The sequence below is a fragment of the Vombatus ursinus genome, unplaced genomic scaffold, assembly GCF_900497805.2.
Source record: "Vombatus ursinus unplaced genomic scaffold, bare-nosed wombat genome assembly UNPS02014863.1, whole genome shotgun sequence".
In the NCBI taxonomy this organism is placed as follows: Eukaryota; Metazoa; Chordata; class Mammalia; order Diprotodontia; family Vombatidae; genus Vombatus; species Vombatus ursinus.
The window spans coordinates 6,595,150-6,612,619 of record NW_020954641.1 but is presented as its reverse complement, the minus strand read 5'-3'; the positions used below and the strand labels follow the sequence as shown (position 1 = coordinate 6,612,619).

The 17,470-nt window shown below is 44.7% G+C and overlaps 1 protein-coding gene across 1 annotated transcript; it reads right to left on the bottom strand.

The window, feature by feature from the left end:
* Positions 1–705: 705 nt before the first annotated feature.
* Positions 706–17,092, bottom strand: STC2 (stanniocalcin 2). The gene is made up of 5 exons (XM_027841683.1): positions 16,995–17,092; positions 16,333–16,747; positions 13,458–13,600; positions 9,024–9,235; positions 706–1,454 (listed from the first exon to the last, which is right to left on the bottom strand). The coding sequence occupies exons 2-5, from the start codon at positions 16,481–16,483 to the stop codon at positions 1,052–1,054; spliced, it is 909 nt and encodes a 302-aa protein (XP_027697484.1). The 5' UTR covers positions 16,484–16,747; positions 16,995–17,092; the 3' UTR covers positions 706–1,051.
* Positions 17,093–17,470: the final 378 nt, after the last annotated feature.

Sequence of the window (17,470 nt, the reverse complement as noted above, 5' to 3'; positions counted from 1 at the left end):
AAGACATAGGTTAGAATCACAGCTCTGTAATTGACTTCTTGTATGACCTTGAGCAATTCACTTAACTTTCCTGGGTCTTAGTTTCCTGATCTGTAAAATGAAATGGTTGGACTAGATCCTTTTAAAGGTCCCACCTAGTTCCACAACCTATGTTTTTTTAAATGACCTAGTTGTCTTGTCTAAACGCCATTTATCTAGATGACAGAAATAGATGATTTCCAAGATCTTTTCCAGCTGACTCCTATGATCCCCTGGTTTTAATGACCCAGTAGCCTTGTTTAAAAGCCATTTATTTAGACAACAGACAAGTAGATGTCATTGGATAAATAAAAAGCCAAATCGTGAAGTAAAGCAGTGGTTAAGATACACATGGGGGCCACTTAATCAGGCAGTTTCACCCATACAGGGAGCAACGGCTCAGAACAAAACCCAGAGTTCTCTGCATCAAGGACCTGGGCAAGAAACCGAATTTCAGCTTGGCACCAAATATCACAGCTGACTCTCCTCTTCCTCTCAGCCCTTCTTCTTCCCTGAATCCCCAATGATGATTTGACATTCACAGCTGTATCTGAATCTGAATACCCAGGGAACTCAACCACTCTTTGGGAAGTCAGCACCAAAAGCCACAGAGCTGAGCCGAGTGTTGGTGAGATGGCTGGGCCCAGGTGGAAATGCCCAACCCTGACCCTCCCCCCTCCCCAGTTCACATTTCCCCTCCCCATCCCCACAACAGAGCAAACCATCAGACTGACACCCCCTTGGCCCTATTGCTCAAAAGAAGACAAAAGTTAAAATGAGGACAACGCTAGGAGCACTCACTTGAATATGTGTAAGTGCCGAATTCACCAGGTACAACCAAGAGCTGATTGCTCTTGGACTTTCCATCTCAGCTGCCCTTTCCACTTATTTATACACCTTTGATGAAGTCCACGATTCCCTTAATACCCTGCATGTGACATCCCCCCTCTTTAATGGTAAATGTTTTGGAATGTCCATAGATAAGAAAATGGACGGTATGGAGGAAAGATTTCATGACCATTTGTGTATCTTTTCACCTCCGGATATCTGAATACTCAGCCCGTTCATCCTCCCACTCATTACTTCCCTGGGATCCCTGGGCTCCGTGGGCCCCAGCTTTGCCACGGATATGGGCAATCGGGTGAGTCTTGCTACCTTTTTCCCCCTTGGCAACTCTGGAAGCGTCCCTCCCACTTGATTCTGGGAGGTGGTAGCCTAGATCCCCTGGATGAGCCCGGATGGCCTTGGATCCCTCGGTCTCCAGCTGTCTATCAGGAGTGGCTGCTGGTTCCCCCTGAGCAGCTGAGGTGCAGAAGCTCAAGATGGAACAAAGGCTTCCCCAGTTCTGTTCACACTGAGCCTGCACACTTCGGGTGATGGCCTCCTTCACCTCTTCCCCACACGTCAGCAACATGTTCACCAGGTCTACATAGGGTCTGGAATTGCAGGTACAAAGAAGTGGTCGGATGCCCGGGGTGCGGATGGCAAGAGAGAAAGAGAGAAGAAAAGAGACACTGAGAATGAAACAAGGCAATGGTCAGTGCTTAGGAAGCTTGAGCATAAGGGGGCTCGTCCACCCTCCCCCCTCCCCCCCAATATTGCATGGGTTACAAAAGAACAATTCCAGAATCAGAAAGGATTCAATACATTTATGTCTCAGCTTTTGCCTGAACTTTTTTAAGGGGTTTCAGATAGAATTGTTTTAGGAGAATGACCCTATACTCAAGCTAACTGGACTAGAATGTATCTTCATGAGCAAAACCATGCATTCAGTAAATACCTAATATCTTTCCTTGGACAAGTAATTAACCTCTTTGGATCTCGGTTTTTTCATCTATAAAATGAAGGGTTTGGCCTTCATGGCCTACTCTAAATCTATGATCCAAGGTGCAAAGGCATTATGCTAAATGCTGGAGATGTGAAGAGGTATGAGACATGGGCTGTGACCTCCAATAATTAATTGGAAGGAAGAAAAGGGGTGTGTGTGTGTGTGTGTGTGTGTACATATACACACAATACATATATCCAGTACTTGGTCTTATTTATCGATACATGTATGCACACAGACATGTGTGCATGTATGTATACATCCATACACATACACATATATGTATTGGAAGGGAGAAAAGGAATGTATATATATACAAATATATACCCATACATTCCTTTTCTCCCTTCCAATACACATACATGCATGCGTATGTGTATATGTCCGTGTGTATATATGACCAATGCAATAACTGATATTTATACAATATTTCAAAGTTGCTTTACATCAATTATTTAAGATTCACAACAACCTTGTGAATGGCAGATATTACAGGTATAACCTTTCCCACTTTATAGACTGGGAAAATAAATCTCAGAAAGATGAATGATTTGCCTGTGGTTGAAAGCTAGTGTTATTGTTAGACTTGAACCCTGGTCTTCATGACCCCAATACTATCATTCTCTTCATGAAACCCCACAGCCTCTGAGTAACAATACAAGACTGAATACAATAAGCATTAAATGTAAGCATTTAGGTGGCTCAGTGGATAGACCGAAGGACTTGGGAGACTGCAAAACTCGAGTTCAAATCCTGTTTCAGATACTTCCTAGCTAAGTGACCCTGACCAACTCACTTAACCTTTCTCAGCCTCAGTTTCCTTGTCTGTAAAATAGAGATGGTAATAATAGCACCTACCTCATAGGGTTGTTGTGAGGATCAAATGACATAATATATGTAAAGTATTTTGCAAGCCTTAAAGAGTTATAAATGCTTTAAAAAATAAAATCAATGAGTAGTAGAGACAAAAGTTGCTTCATTTGTGAAATGGAGATAATATTACCTGCTCATGAGTTGGTTGGAAAAGCTAATAAAATAATAATCACTTTTATACAGTGATTTATAGCTTACAACGTGTTTTCCTTGTAAAGTAGGTGTTATAAATGTCACTCACCCCATTTTAAAGATGGCGGGATTTAGAGACTATTTGATTTAACCTCTGATTTTAAGGGAGACCTAAGTCCAGAGAAGGTAACTGATTTGCCCATGTCTGAATGTAAGGTTGCATCATATGGCTTGGGGGAGGAATGCTGGCTTGGAGGACCCCATTGGAAGCCCCTAAATAAAGTGCTAAATAAATGTGTTAGCCAGACACATATATATGTGGTTTACTTAGCCCTGAACCCATAAAGTTTTATGTTCTGACATGGGGACTTACCACCAGGGTAACCTTGGGTAAATCAATTTGGCCTGGTGCCTTCCCAGGATGAAGGGAAGGAGGAATGGTTATTCCATGGGAGTTATAGAAGGAACACAATATTTGACATTGAGACATTGGGGTCTATATCCCAGCGCTGACATCACTGTGGGCAAGTCACAGCTTCTCTGACCCTCCATTTATGAAAGGGGAATGGGAATGCCCATTCTCCTTACCTCACAGGGTTGTGGGGAGCAAAGTAAGCCTCCTCAATGATTAAAAGGGCTTAAGAAATGCCAGTAGTTGTTCAATTTAATTCCCGAGACTGGAGACGTGCAGAATGCCTGCACTGAGCTGCCCTGAATGAGGGCTAAGTGTCCTCAAGCAGAAACATTCGGCTCTCTGGCCACTCCACCTGCCTTGGGTCATGTCGTTAGGAAAACAGTGCCAGAGAAGGAATGGCAGAGCTGTGTGAACCACCGAGAACCAGGCACGGTGCCTTTTTCCCACGTTCCAAGGCCAGTCTGGGACAGGGGAGTCTCTAGCTCAACTTATAGTGTTTGCTTTTTGAGGTTTTCTTAGCCCACAGGGACTACAATAGCCTAGAAGGCCATTGCTATCTGGAATGTGCCAAGCCATCTGGTTCAGCAGTTCTTGCCTCACAGGGCCCCTAGTGTGCAAATATTGCCACTCTGAACAATTATCTGGGCCATAAAGTTCACTTAGGAATGTGTGATCACTTAAGAGAAGGAATGAAACTCCCCATGGTGTGCTGTAGTGCATTGGGTTTGAATCTTGGTTCTTTATTACTTAACAGAGAAAGACCAGAAAAGGCTTTATTCTGGTTGACTCTGCTGTTTTACTGGCTGTGTGATCTTGGGCAAGTCTGCTTCCCTTCTCTGAGCCTCAGCTGCATCTATAATAAAGAAGGGAAGGCATTTATATAGCATCTACTGTGTGCCAGGCATTGTGCTAAACATTTTTTAAAACAAATATCAATTCTTTTGATCCTCAGAACAACTCTGGGAGTAGGTACTGTTATTATCCCCATTTTACCATAGAGAAAACTGAGGCAGAGAGGTTAAATGACTTGCCCAGGGTCATACAGCTAGTAAGCTGTCTGAGGACAGATATGAATTCAGGTCATCCTGACTCCGGGCCAAAAAAGTGCTCTATTTATTGCACCACTTATCTATCTCAAGAAAGTGGGACTGGGTGGTTTCTAAGGTCTCATCCAGCTCTGAATCCCAAGAAGAAGCAATGAGGATCTGTTCTGCTGTCTTGGATCATAGTTAAGGATATATCATATATATAATATATATTTTTTAACATAAAAAACGTTAAGCAGTGGGTAGACTTGACTTTTTGTTTATCATGCATGCCACACTTTGAGATCTGCAAATGAAGTAACTAGCATTTAAATCCATCAGTCCTTAAGCACCCCCAAGCTGCAGTTGGATAAATTCTCCTAGAGGGAAAAACCAAAGCCCTAAGGAATGAAGTGCTTTTTGCAAGCTTTCATAGCAGATGAGGAGACTCCAGACTTCCTAGGAATACTTTGCTGCTGGTACTGAGAACCAGGGACTGACCCACAGTGGTGTAGAAAACAGCACTGGATTTGAGATTAGAAGTTCTGGGTTTGAATCCCTCTCTCGTGACCTTGGATAATTCAATTTCTCCCTCTAGTCTTCAGTTTACTCTTCTGTAAAATGAGAAGATCCCTCTGAATTCTAAATCCTTTGATTAGTCTGATGTGGTGCAGTATTTCAACAGAAAGAGCACCAAACAGCATTTAATGAGCCCCTAACTGTTAATGAAACCACTATGGGAAGCAGAGAAATGAGATGCAGTCCGGGACCCACCTGGGGCTGCTTAACTCATCCAGTCTCCATATTGAACTCTTAAGAGGCAGAACAATGTAGTGGAAAGAATGATGGCTTGGAGTTAGGAGACCTGAGTTTAAATCCCAACTTGGATACTTTCGAAGCAGAAGCTGCACGGCGTTGGATAGGTCATTATGCTTACCTAAGTCTTAGCTTCCCAATTAATAAAATTTGGGATAATGGTAATAATAACAACAATACTACTACTACTAGTAATAATATACTACCTACCTTTTATGATTGTTGTGAGGGAGAGTGCTTTGTAAACTTGGGAGTTATTCTTGTAACTCTATTTTCTCCGTTTTACTATCTCTTTCTCCAAAGAGAGGGGTGGGGTCAGCTGTCCACCATCCAGGTTGGTTGGTTGGTCTCTATTCTCCTTCAGCAGGGGGCATTCTACTCAGTTCTTGGCAGCCCAAGGAGAAGGCTCTAGGAGCTTGAGCTAGTCAATGCTATTCACTCAGCTTGGAACTCTCTCTGCCTGACAAGAGAGCTGCATACTGTCAGAGTGTGCAGAACACAGTTAATCTAAGTTGCGTCTTCGGTTGGCACGGTGCCGTCTCATACTGCAGCCTCAGCCTGTGCCTAATGACAAAGCCCAGCTCCCCTAACTGGGTGTCAGCAGGCTAAAGGATTTAAAAAAAATACTTGGAAGGAGACGTGCCTGGCAGCTCCCAACCACTGATTGTTGCCAGCGAAACAGCAACAGTGCCTCAGCTGGACAGCCAGGGTGGCTCAAACTTGGAGGAGTGTCTGATGACACCAGGAAAGTTTTTGGGTTTTTGGGGGTGTGTGTGTGTGTGGTGGTGGTGGTGTGAGAGGAGACAAAAGAGCAAAGATCCTCACATTCCTAGAGCACTTTCTTTCCTTGAAAGAACCTGGTAAAGTGGGTAGCACAGGGATTATTATCCTCATCTGACAAATGAGGAAACTGAGGCACAAAGAGGTGAAATGATTTTCACAGGGTCCCACAGCTAGCAGGTACCACAGCCTCAACTTGAACTCAAGTCTGTACCGCTCCATGATCCAAGTTCTGTTCCAGATTGAATTTTTTAAAATTTTTATTTTTTTCATTCAACAGTCAAGAAAAGAAGGTTTACTTATTTACAGAATGCTTTCCGAATGAAGGAAGATTGAGGTAGGGAAGTGGGCTGGTAGATATTCTGAGAGCAACTGTTTCCCTGATCTCCACATGGAGGAGAGAAATCTTTTTGCACCAGTCACTCTGGTTGTGGCTAGGAGACCCAAGCCACATGGATAAGGGGAGCTGTGTTCAAACCTCTGGTTCCGACACTTACAAAGTTGTGCGATGCTTGGCACTTAATTTCCCTGAGCCTCAGTTTCCTCAGCTATCAAATGGGGATGATAAAACTGTACTAAGTACCACAGGGTTGTGAGGAAAGGGTTTTGTCAACTGTAAAGCAGTCAAAGAAATGAATTATTGTCATGAGGAGATCCTGCTGAAGGCTGGGTTTTCCCATTGGGGTTGTTTCACTTCTTATTAGAACCTCTCACTGTCCCTGAACACTAAGGGATCTGTGCAGCTTGTCCCCAGGAGCCCAGAAATAACCCCAATGACATGGGGGTGAGGGCTGTGGTAGGATCCCTAAGGAGATTCCCAATTCTTCAAAATGGGTCAAGCCCTGACCCACATTCCAGGTCCCACTAGAAAACTCAGCACTTCCAGGGAGGGCTCCACCATTCCTCTTTAAAAAACTGACAGCAGTCCCAATCAGAAATTTAGCAACACCTATTCAAAAACTTCTAATTGTAAAAGAGACCACTCCAGAAAGACCAGATTTCTCCAGGCTATGGAGGAATATTAGAAGTGTCTAAGGTAACCTTCCCATTTTCAGTGCACGGAGCCAACATTTTTGTCTCCTAAAGGATGTCTGTTGGTCATGCACGTGAATGAACTTGGTGAGTGCTTTTTGGCCATGAAGCTTGTTTGCCTCTTGTCTTATTTAAGAGTTTTGAGGGACAAGCTCTCATTCCCAGAGGTGCCTAGAAAGGAGAGAATTTCACAACTCCCCTTTCACCTATCATAGGCTTGTGTGAGAGATTAAGGAAAGGCCAAGTTTAAGAACTCTGAAATGGCTTACTTATTTGCTAGGGGACCCTCTCCTTTCTACCTATAAGTGAGCTACCATCACAGGCCAAGGAAAGGACCTGGGAGCAAGATTTGAGTTTCGTTTCTAGTAAGTCAACTCATATTTCTGAGTGCCTCAGTTTCCCTAACTGAAAGTGGGAAGCACAACCTTTGTCATCTTGGGATGGTGTGAGGCTGAATAATCATGAAGCACTTGGAATCCTCTGAAGATGGAAAAACTATCATCCTTTGGGGCAAGGGTATTGAAATGTTCAACAATTTTTTTTACTGAGTTTGTGGGATTTCCTGGTACTACTAGGCATTTTCATTGGACACAAGGGCAGTCTGTCACATGTCTCAAGGTGGGCAGTCCCCTCTTCAGGACAAACTGGCAGGGTCCTCACACCCCCTTTTATATAGTGTGGATTCTGGAGTCCCATGTGATGTTAGTGGAAACAAGTCCTGCTATAAATCTAGACATCTCAAGTCACCAAATGATACTGAGATTTGGTGGGTTTGAATTGCAAACGGCAAATTTCAGGGCCCTCAACTCACTAGAAATCGTTGGAGAGGCTTCTGGGGCATAGTAGAAAGAATGTTGGATTTGGAATCCAGAGATCTTTCATAACTACAAGTAACTGCCTGTCATATATGGCCCTGGACAACTCATAGTCAAAGTTTACTCCTGTGCCAAATGGGGACAAAAAAGTCTGCATTACCCATTTCACAGAGTTATTGTGAGGATCAAAGAGATCCAGTGTGTGAATAAAAGGCTTTGTAAATTTAAAGCATCTATTAATACAATTTTTTTTCAAAAACATACTAGGGATTAAATAAATATTTACTGAATTGAGTTAAATTATGACATAAAGGCCTGCTGTTATTTGACCCACTTGGCCTCCATCCTCCTGAACCTATTGATCACTCTTTACTTTTCAGAATAATTACACACCAATATCTCATTGTACTTCAGAATTTAAAAAACATTTTCCCCCTTAGTTTCTGATGTGTTAAAAAAAAAAAAACTATGGGAGAGTCTGGGTGAATGCGGATAAGGAAGAGTGATCTTGTGTGTGGGACTTTGGGAATGAGTTCTCTAGTGTGACTTATGACAAGTCACATCTCTTTTTAGGGTGACCATTACATAATAAGGCTCACATCCCTTATTTCATAAAGGTATCTTACTGTTGGTTGAGATACTACATGGTTGTCTTAGACCTTCTCAGAGTCTACTAACGTCTTGTAGAAGTTGGAATAGTTTACCTAAAGGGAAGTTGACCTTGGCCTGAATTCCTATTGGGCATTTGACCTTGGACAAATCATTTTTCCTCTGGGCCTCAGTTGTCTCCTCTGTAAGATGGGGGCTTAGCCTAAATTATCTCTAAGGTCCCTTTAGTCTCTGAAGCCTCTGATGTTATGATGGGGCTGGGTTAAAGCTGTTTTGTTGATTTAACCTAGCAGGGGCCTATAGGACTTCATTAGAATAACTAGAGAACTACTCTCTTCTTGAAATGACACCAAGGTGAAAAATATTCCTAAGGTCTCCTTAAGAACTGGCCTAATATTTGTTTTAGCAAAGCTTTCCCATCTCTGATGCTTCTCCGTTTTTGAAAAGGTGGCAGACACCTTTTACCTTTTACCACCAACACAAATGCTAATGGGAGGGAGGGAAGGCCTGGAGGGGCCACCAGGGCTTTTGGGTAGAAAATTGTAATCCTTTCCATTTTTCAGGAAAAGTAATCACTCAAAAAGAGGGCACCCCTGATTCCCCCAACATCTTTCCCAAACAGACCAAAGCAGGGGAAATTCCTTTTGCTGCTGACTTGTGACTAAGCATCCAGAACTCACTCGTGCACTAGCAGATCTTTGAAATGAATCATCTCCACCATCACTTGTATGTTCTCTTTGGCAGCGGAGCAGAGGTTGTGTTTCAGGTAGCATTCCCGCTGTAACTGGAATACCATCTCCTTGATGGCAGGGCACTTCCGGCTGATGCAGCTGAACTTGTGCCTCAGGCCATGGGCTTTGCACTTCAGGGCATCTTTGATGAAGGACTTACCCTGAGCAAATAAAGATGGGAGGAAAAGAGGGAAAAAAAGGGCACATTGGAAGATACAGGTTCTTGTACCCGATCTATCATTCATAGGACAAGAACTGGAAATGACCCTTATGACTCTAGAAGCCACTGACTCCAACTCTCTCATTTTACAGATAAGGAAACTAAGGCACAGAGAGATTGAGTGATTTGCCAAGGTGCCAGAGTCAAGATTTGAACTTGGGTCCTTAGATTCCAAAGCCTGTGTTCTTTCCACATTCCTCCACTGCTTCCTGCTGTATAACCTTGGGCAAGCCTCTGTTTCTTTCCCTATAAATAAAGCAGTTGAACTAGACAATTTCTAAGTCCCTCACAACTCTAACAGCCTATGATTCAATATGTTCATGTTTTGTGTTCGTTCTTCCTGGACCAATTCGGGGCTGACAGCTGTAATAGTTCCACTTTAGAATATCTTGATAAGTGAAATGTTGTAGTGGAAAAAGTAACTGAATTGGAATCAAGAACTTTGGAGATCTGGGCTCAAATTCTGGCTTTGACAATTATTAGCTGTGTGACCTCGGGCAAACAACTGAAACCTCTCTGAGCTTTGGGTTCTTTCTCTAGGGGCCGCTAGGTGGTACAGCATTGGCCCTGTGGTCAGGAGGACCCTAGTTCAAATCCAGCCCCAGACACTTACTAGCTATGTGACCCTGGGCAAAGTCACTTAACCCCCTTACCTCAAAAAACAGAATTGCTCTCCCAGGGTTGTTGAGAGAAAAAACACATTGTAAACCTCAAAGTGCTGTTAAAAAAAAAGTGAGCTGTTGTCACTCATTAGTCAGGAGGTATGGTCAGCTAGACCTTGAGAAATAGCAAGGCTCTCTCTGCCTTCTTAAAGTCTCTCTTTTTCTTTCTACCTATTACAGATGCTCTCTCTGATGGAAGCCTCAGTTACAGTCAGCTGACTTTAGGCAGCTGTAGCTTTCCTCAGAATTATCACTGGTTGGGTTTATACCTGCTCTTTCCCCACCCCAATCCTCCCTCAGGGTTAACAATGCTCTGTTTTTTTTTTTTTTCCCCTAGTGGAAGGTTCCTTTTGCATGTGCTCAGATTGTACATGGATTCCTCAGTCAGCTGCAATGAATCGCCTTACTCTTTTTTTCTTCTGATTCTATTTGCAATCTCAGGGAGAGGTATTAACATTGGCTTTTCTCATTCCTGCTAGAAAACCAGCTGGAGTGGAAAGAGCACTGGCTCCGACATCAGAGGACCCAGGTCTGACTTCTGGCGTCTTGTCTTCTTGCCTCTGTGACCAAGGACAAGCCATTTCCCCCTTTTGAGTCTCAGATTCTTCCTCTGTAAAATGAGGGGGTTGAATTGGATGACCTCTGAGGTCTCTTCCGGCTCTAAATCCTATGATCCCTCATCCCTAGGATCCCGATTCCCTAAATCCCCATGAACTTTCCTCCCACATCTTCCGGAGGAAAATTCCTTTTCATTAGAAAATGATCCCTACTCCTTTAAGATATTAGGATCATTGTCTCTCTGACACTTGCCTGGCAGCATCTGGAGATGTGAGCTACCCTCATGACATAGACATTCCCCCTCCTCCTCACTCTCCCTGCCTTGGAGTGGCCAAGCCAGCCAGCTAGGCACACATCTGGCCTGCAGTTCTCTTTCCTGGCAGCCCTATTGGTCTCTTCTTATCCTAGAAAGGAGACAGCTGTTAGGGGCTTCAGAGGGGAGCTTGGAGCACTTAGCTCCTTTATCAACCTCCAATGGCAGATCAGATTTACGCATCAAAGTATGCCCAAGTCCTCACACTTTCCATTACAATAGCAATAAGCTGTTGCAGATGACTTTACCTCATGGTTTTTAAGATAGACACAAGGAGACACATTGGAGTAGGTTAGGGCTGGAATTCAGTGGCTATTCAGCACATTTCTTTGGCTCTCCCTTGGAAGCAATTGTAATATTTGAATATATTTGGAAGAACAACAACAACAACAAAAAGCTATGTAGCTCCCTTTCCTTTCTCCTTAGCTCTTTGCTCTCCTTTTCCTCTCCCCACCTTGCCACCATTCTCCCCACCTTCCTCGAGGAAAAAACATCTATCATTGTACAGAGTAATGGGCATATCTGAAAACTGAAATCTCTAATGCTGAGAATTGTGTATGTGCATATATGAGTTCTGAAATAAGACTCTTATCATAGCAATTTAAAAATATTCCAGGTAGCTGCCTCTCTCCTCGGTTTTGTTCCTTTACCCCATTATTTCAATGTTTTAGGGATCTGTGAAGTATAACAATTGAGCATATATACTGCTGTTCCATCCGTTTATGGAGAAAGCTCATCTAGTGGAAAGAACACTCCATTTGGAGTCAAAAGACTTGGGTCTGAGACCCACATCTGCCATTACTGGCTATGTGATGTTGGATATTGGACAAGGTGCTTGCTTCACCTTCTCTTGGTTTGTTTTCTCATCTGTAAAAGAAGACAGTGCAACTAAATGAGCTCAAAGATCCCTTCTGGATCCAGTACCATATGATCCCTCCACACCACGGTGTTTGGGGAACTTTCTGGGAAAAAAATTTATCACATGGCAATTAAGCCACTGGTCAAGGACTTCTTCAGTTTTGCTAAGTTGCTCCTATAAGGACAGATATATGTCCTTATCACCAGGTCTGCATGCAAAGTCCTCCTAGCCTGGTAGGGGTGGCTAGAGCGTTGGCTTCACTGGCAAAGCCTTTTACAGCCTGGGGCCAACTCTATACTCAGTGAGGCATCAAACCAGGATTTTAGTAGAGATCCACTCTACCAGGTTTCCTAATTCCAGGGAATGCCAACGGATCTTTGTCCACAGGGAGGAGGGATGGAGAAGCAGAGCTTCAGAGCACATCTCTTCTACTGTAGTTCTTGTGCCATCTCTTTCTGCCACCTCTGGCATCTCCCAACCACTGCCTCAGCCTCTAGCCTGCCAGTCTCCTTTTGCTTACTTCTAAGGAAGGGTAGGTGATGCCATAGTTACTTCTCAATGCCAAAATCAAGGGGAAAGCATTTGAGACGAGAGACAAGACTGCTTTGTATGCATTACCTACAGAATGACACCAGCTGATGGCTGGGGATTTTCTAAAACTACAGTATAAACTGCAAGGTCAAGCCAAAAGTAGCTGGCCCATCCAAATGTTCTCATCTCTCCCCAGTGAAATGGGAGAGTAGGTTTACAAGATTTAAAAACTGGATGCTTCAATGATGTATAAAATGGGCTGGGGAGAAAATGAAGGCAAGGAGCCTAATGTCATATGCTTTCTGAAAATATATTTTTATTGTCAGTGTTTGAGCCAAAGATTTTTTGCTGTTTGGCTGCCATGCCCGATGTAGTGAGGCTGTTTTAATTTTGCTTAACATGAAGCTAGCTGGAGTGTATTCCACCTAGATTAGATCTAGTTCAAGTGGAGAACTGAAGGATCATGATGATTCTTTGGTGACGGTGGAGATCGGAGGAAGGCGAGAACCATTCAGATTGTCCCACTGGGGGCAATGAAGTATGGTGGAAAGAGCTCAGTGTTTGCAGTTAGAAGATCTGGGTTCCAATTCTGGCTCTGGCAATTCTTAGTCAAGTCCCTTCCCTTTCTCCTGCCTCAGTTTGCTCATCTGGAGGAGGAGATGGGCATGAACTAGATGATGTTCTAGGTTTTCTTCCCCCAAGTCTAAAGTCCTATGATGCTATTAAGAGGGGAATTGTTTCTGTGACTTCTCAGCTTCACCTAACCTTCCACATCAGCCTATAGAAGCTTCTAAAATACTGTGTTGGACTAATCCAGCCCTAAACTGTGTGTTTGCATTAGTGTGGGAGCAGGAGTGAGAGGTAGCAAGTTGGGGTGCTGTCTCACCCCACCTTTGCTGCCTTCTTGGGTGTGCACTCTTTGTCCTGACCTTGGTCTACATTGCTCAGATTCCCAGATGATTGCTCAACTCTCTTTATTTCACTTTGCTTATGCAGATGTAGCATAAAAGCTCAGAAGGGTTTAACACAGAGTCAATTCTGTGACCCCCCCCATAATAGCCCAACTGAGCACTGGGGGGGGGGGACATCAGTATTAACTTCTCCTTTTGAACTTCTATGAAATCTGCCAGATTAGATTTTTTTAAAATGCCGAGGAGATTTTTTAAAAAATGTTTTTCCTATGAGCATTTCACAAAGCCTATTCACATCACAGGTCCAATGACATTAGATTTTTCATTACCTGGGCATCAAATTTTCCAGCGTTGTGCAGGAAGGTCATGCAAATATCATGCAAACCTCGAATCTCACAAGAGTTGTTTTCAAAGCACTCAAATACTCCACATCCCACGTCGCCAGCATTTACCAAACAATGCTGAATTTCCGCTAAAACAAAGATTTCAAGACAAATCCATACAGCTAATTAGACTGGGGGACCAAAGAAACGTGAATAGAAACAAAATTTCCTAATGACCGTTTTAGGGCGCACAGAGCATAGGGCATTGAGAAGTAGTAAAAAAAAAAAAAACAACAAACCCCAGTTATTTGCAGAATTCAGACCAAACCTACATTACAAAAATAGTATCCAAAAAGGATAGTGTCCTGCCGTTCCATTTCATCCTACCATTTTCACTGAACCCCTTAGAGGTAATATTTTGCTTTAGAGCAGATGTTATTTTAAACCCTGTTTATTAAGCCTAACAGGCAAGTAAATTTTTTTTAATAGCCTCCTTACCTCCCTTTTACATTTGCAATACTTCACCATTTTGGTGGTATCAGTTAAATAAAACATTTGTCTCTATTTAGATCTGTAGGAGCTGCTGCCTATTAAATCCCATCCATTTCCTGCCTGGCAGAAAAGGATCTCTGCCAAATGGAGTTTCAATTCAGCTTTATGATTCAACACCTAAAAATTAAAACAAAATTCCTATTAAGGCAGTGCCTCGAAAACCATCTGCATTAAAAATACCAAGCTGGTGGAGCTGTGGTTTGCAAGGAGCTTAGGAAGAGAGTCAACTTGGGGGCAGCCTTCAGGGCTAAGTGAATGATGCCCAGAAGCTGAATGATCTACTCAGTTAGAGCCTCCTTTAATTAGAACTTGAGAATGCGACAAGATTTCATTTAATTTTCCACAAACCCCAGCAGTATGATCCAGCTCTGTCTCTTTTTCCTTCTCTCCCCCTCCTCCTCCCCATAGGGCAACATTTTCTTTTCTTCTGAAAGGAGTAAGAAAGAAGAGACAGGCTTAAATGCTCTGTATAAATTAGGTAGTAGAAAGAGCAATGAATTTGGAGTCAGGGGAGCTGGGTTTGAATGTTAGGCTTGCTAAGCCCTGACTGTATGACCTTGGGCAAATAATTTACCCTATCTCCATGCCACAGTTTCCTAAATCTGTAAAATGTGAGCATCAGACTATCTCTAATGCCCCTTTCAGCTCTAGGTTCTATGGGACACTCCACCCCTGTTCCCTCTTAACTTCATTTAGATGGGTGATGAATTGAATATGAAATCAAGACAGGCTCACAGAGGAGCTGTGACAACCAGCTCCAGGGTAGCCATTAACTCAGGCAGCACCTGGGGAGACAGGATTGAAAACTGAAAGTGACCTTAGAAGGTCAGTGCTAGAAAAGACCTTAGAGATAGCCGTCTATCTCTTTCATTTTACAGTTCCAGAGAGGTTAAGGAGCTTGTCCAAGGTCACACAGACAGTAGGAAAGAACCCAGTCCCTCCCTCTGGCTCCAGGCAGTGCTTTCCCCACCACACTTGGTTGCCTCTAATGCTATATTAGGAACTATATTGTGCTATTCTCTGAGAAAGCTTTACAAGCAGCCCTAGAGGGACTAGTGGTTGGGGTGGTGACTGACTCTTTGTCAAGGTTTGGATAAGATCTTGGATTTGGAGATGTGGGGCTGGAAACCCAGATGAAGCCTGTGCTGGCATATGGGTGGTAAAGACCTCTCCTCCCCCCTCCCTAGAAAGTCCCCTCCCCCACTGCAGTCTCAGGGTGCAGAGAATGTTTCACGCTGCCGGGTTTCACGTTTGGCCAGTCCTAATGGGCACTCATGCATCCCAGCTTGCATGGGGTTTGAACTAGTGTTGCTGCAGCATTTATATGGTTAAAGGGGAAAAAAAAAGGCGTCCGGGGGTGGGAAGAGCGAAGAAGCTGCAGGAAGCTTTTCTTTCGCTCTGGGAAAAGGTCCAGCCCCGTGCATTGCACGCTTGGGCTCTTCCAGGCAGCTCGCCCACGAGGGTTTGAGGCGCAGCGGCAGCAGCAGCCCAGTTCCCGGCCAGTTGCATCATTTTTTTTTTTTTTTCCGCTCATCGTTCTGCGCCAGAGAAGAAGGCAACGGCGGGTTTTGGATCCGATCCCGCCTCCCCCACCCCATACCCAACTCTTTGAGCTCTGTCTGAACCAAAAGCCGGTAAGAACCCTAGGTCCCCGGCTCAGGAGAGAGAACTAAGTTAGCTGCTCGCTCACACAGCATCTTTCCAGTTGGAAGCCAAGGCGCTGGGCTGAGTTTAAGCAAAGTGGGGGCACGAGCCAACTTCCCCGAGCGCAGCTTACGCCTGATGCCCGCAGTCTAGGATTGGGAGCCACGCTCCTCCACACCGATCGTCCGCCCAGGGTCATAGGACTGCTAGGTAGAAAGAATCTCAGAGACCCATCCCCAACGCCCCCCCCCCGCCCCCCGCCCTTTTTTCCCCAAACAAACGAGGAAACTGAGGCCAAGAGGGGAACCGATGCTGCTGCACTGTGTTCGCTTCCTTAAAGCTTTCAAATAAGGGAACAGCAGCAAGCAGCCCACCCCAACCCAGGCAGCTCATTGCCACGGCAACACGTGAGGATTCAGGGCTACTGGAGCTTAAGCATTTCTTTGCATCTGAAAAGTAGGGAGCCCGCGAGCAGCGTGCGGGGCCATCCGGCGGTGGCCCGGGAGAGTTTGCATGCCCGACGCTGCCAGATAAGTCATGTTCTCTTTGGGGCAGGGAGAAAGGGGGAGTGAGAGTGAAAGACTTGTGCACCCATTGCATTATAGGGGTGGAGGGTTTTGGAGGTGGTGGTGACTGACTGCAAAACCCAGCTTTTTTACAGTCACCGTTGTCCCAAGGAACCTACCTGTATTTTGCAGGGAGAGCCGCCCTTTCTGCGGAGAGGCTCTGTCCTGCGTCCCTTCGGGTGGGTTAGTGGCTTCAGTCCCCAGCACGGGATCGAAGCTGGCCAGCACAAACGCCAGGGTCACTAATTGGCTGAGCCGCTCCACACACATGGTTGCAGTTACAAAGCTCCCGCTCTGAGAACCTTTACTCTTTGTGTTCTCTTCCTCTTCCTTGGAGTATTCTCCTCCTCTTTCCACTCTTCCTCCTTCTTCTCCTTTTTCCTCCTCCTCCTTTCTGACTCCACAGAGCGCTCGGGAAGGGAGCTCGGTAACCTCTCTTCGGGGAGCATGTGACCCGTGCCGTTGCCAGCGCTGTGGAAGTGCCCAGGAATGGAAAGGATGGTGCTTCAAATATCCCTGGAAGCTCTGGTGTCACTTGAATGAAGGAGTCGAGCAGGTGTTACCCCCAAGCCCCGACCAATCCCAGCCCCATCCCCGTTTGACTATATGGTCAGGGGGCGGAGCTTGTTCCTAACTACTACACGCTAAGGGAAGCTAATATTAGGAAGAACTTGCAGACCTGGGTACTGCAAGCGTTCACATCTATACACATATCCTTACCCATCTATATATACTCATATACATTGCTAATAGGAAAAAATCACAGCTGTTTTGAATTTACCTGAGGCTCGGGCGTTAGGGCCCAGAGGCAGGAGCGGAAACCGGGAGACAGCTCCAGTCCTTTCTGGGATTCAGTGCTACTGATTCGAGGAGAGGAGAGGCAGCCCGGTATAGCTCAGTGCTGGATTTGTAGTAGAAAGACCTGCGTTAGCGTGGTAGCTTTGCCTTTTATCACCTGCGTGACCTTGGGCAAGCCCCTTCACCTATCTGGGGCTCAGTTTCCTTATCTGTGAAAGGAAGGCTTTAGGCTAGGCGGTTTATTTTTCAAAGGTCCTTTCCACCTCTATAGCCTATTAGGGGGAGGAGGGTAGTGGTCTGTACCTTTGGGAAAGTTTCCCCGCTCCCAGTCATCAATTCATAAAACCTACAGCATAACCTAGGGCAAATTTCAGCCGGGTTCCTGTGAAACAGCGCAGCCCCGAGCACACTAATTCTGGTCACTGTCAGTTTGACTTGGGGGTGGGGGTGACAGTGGTG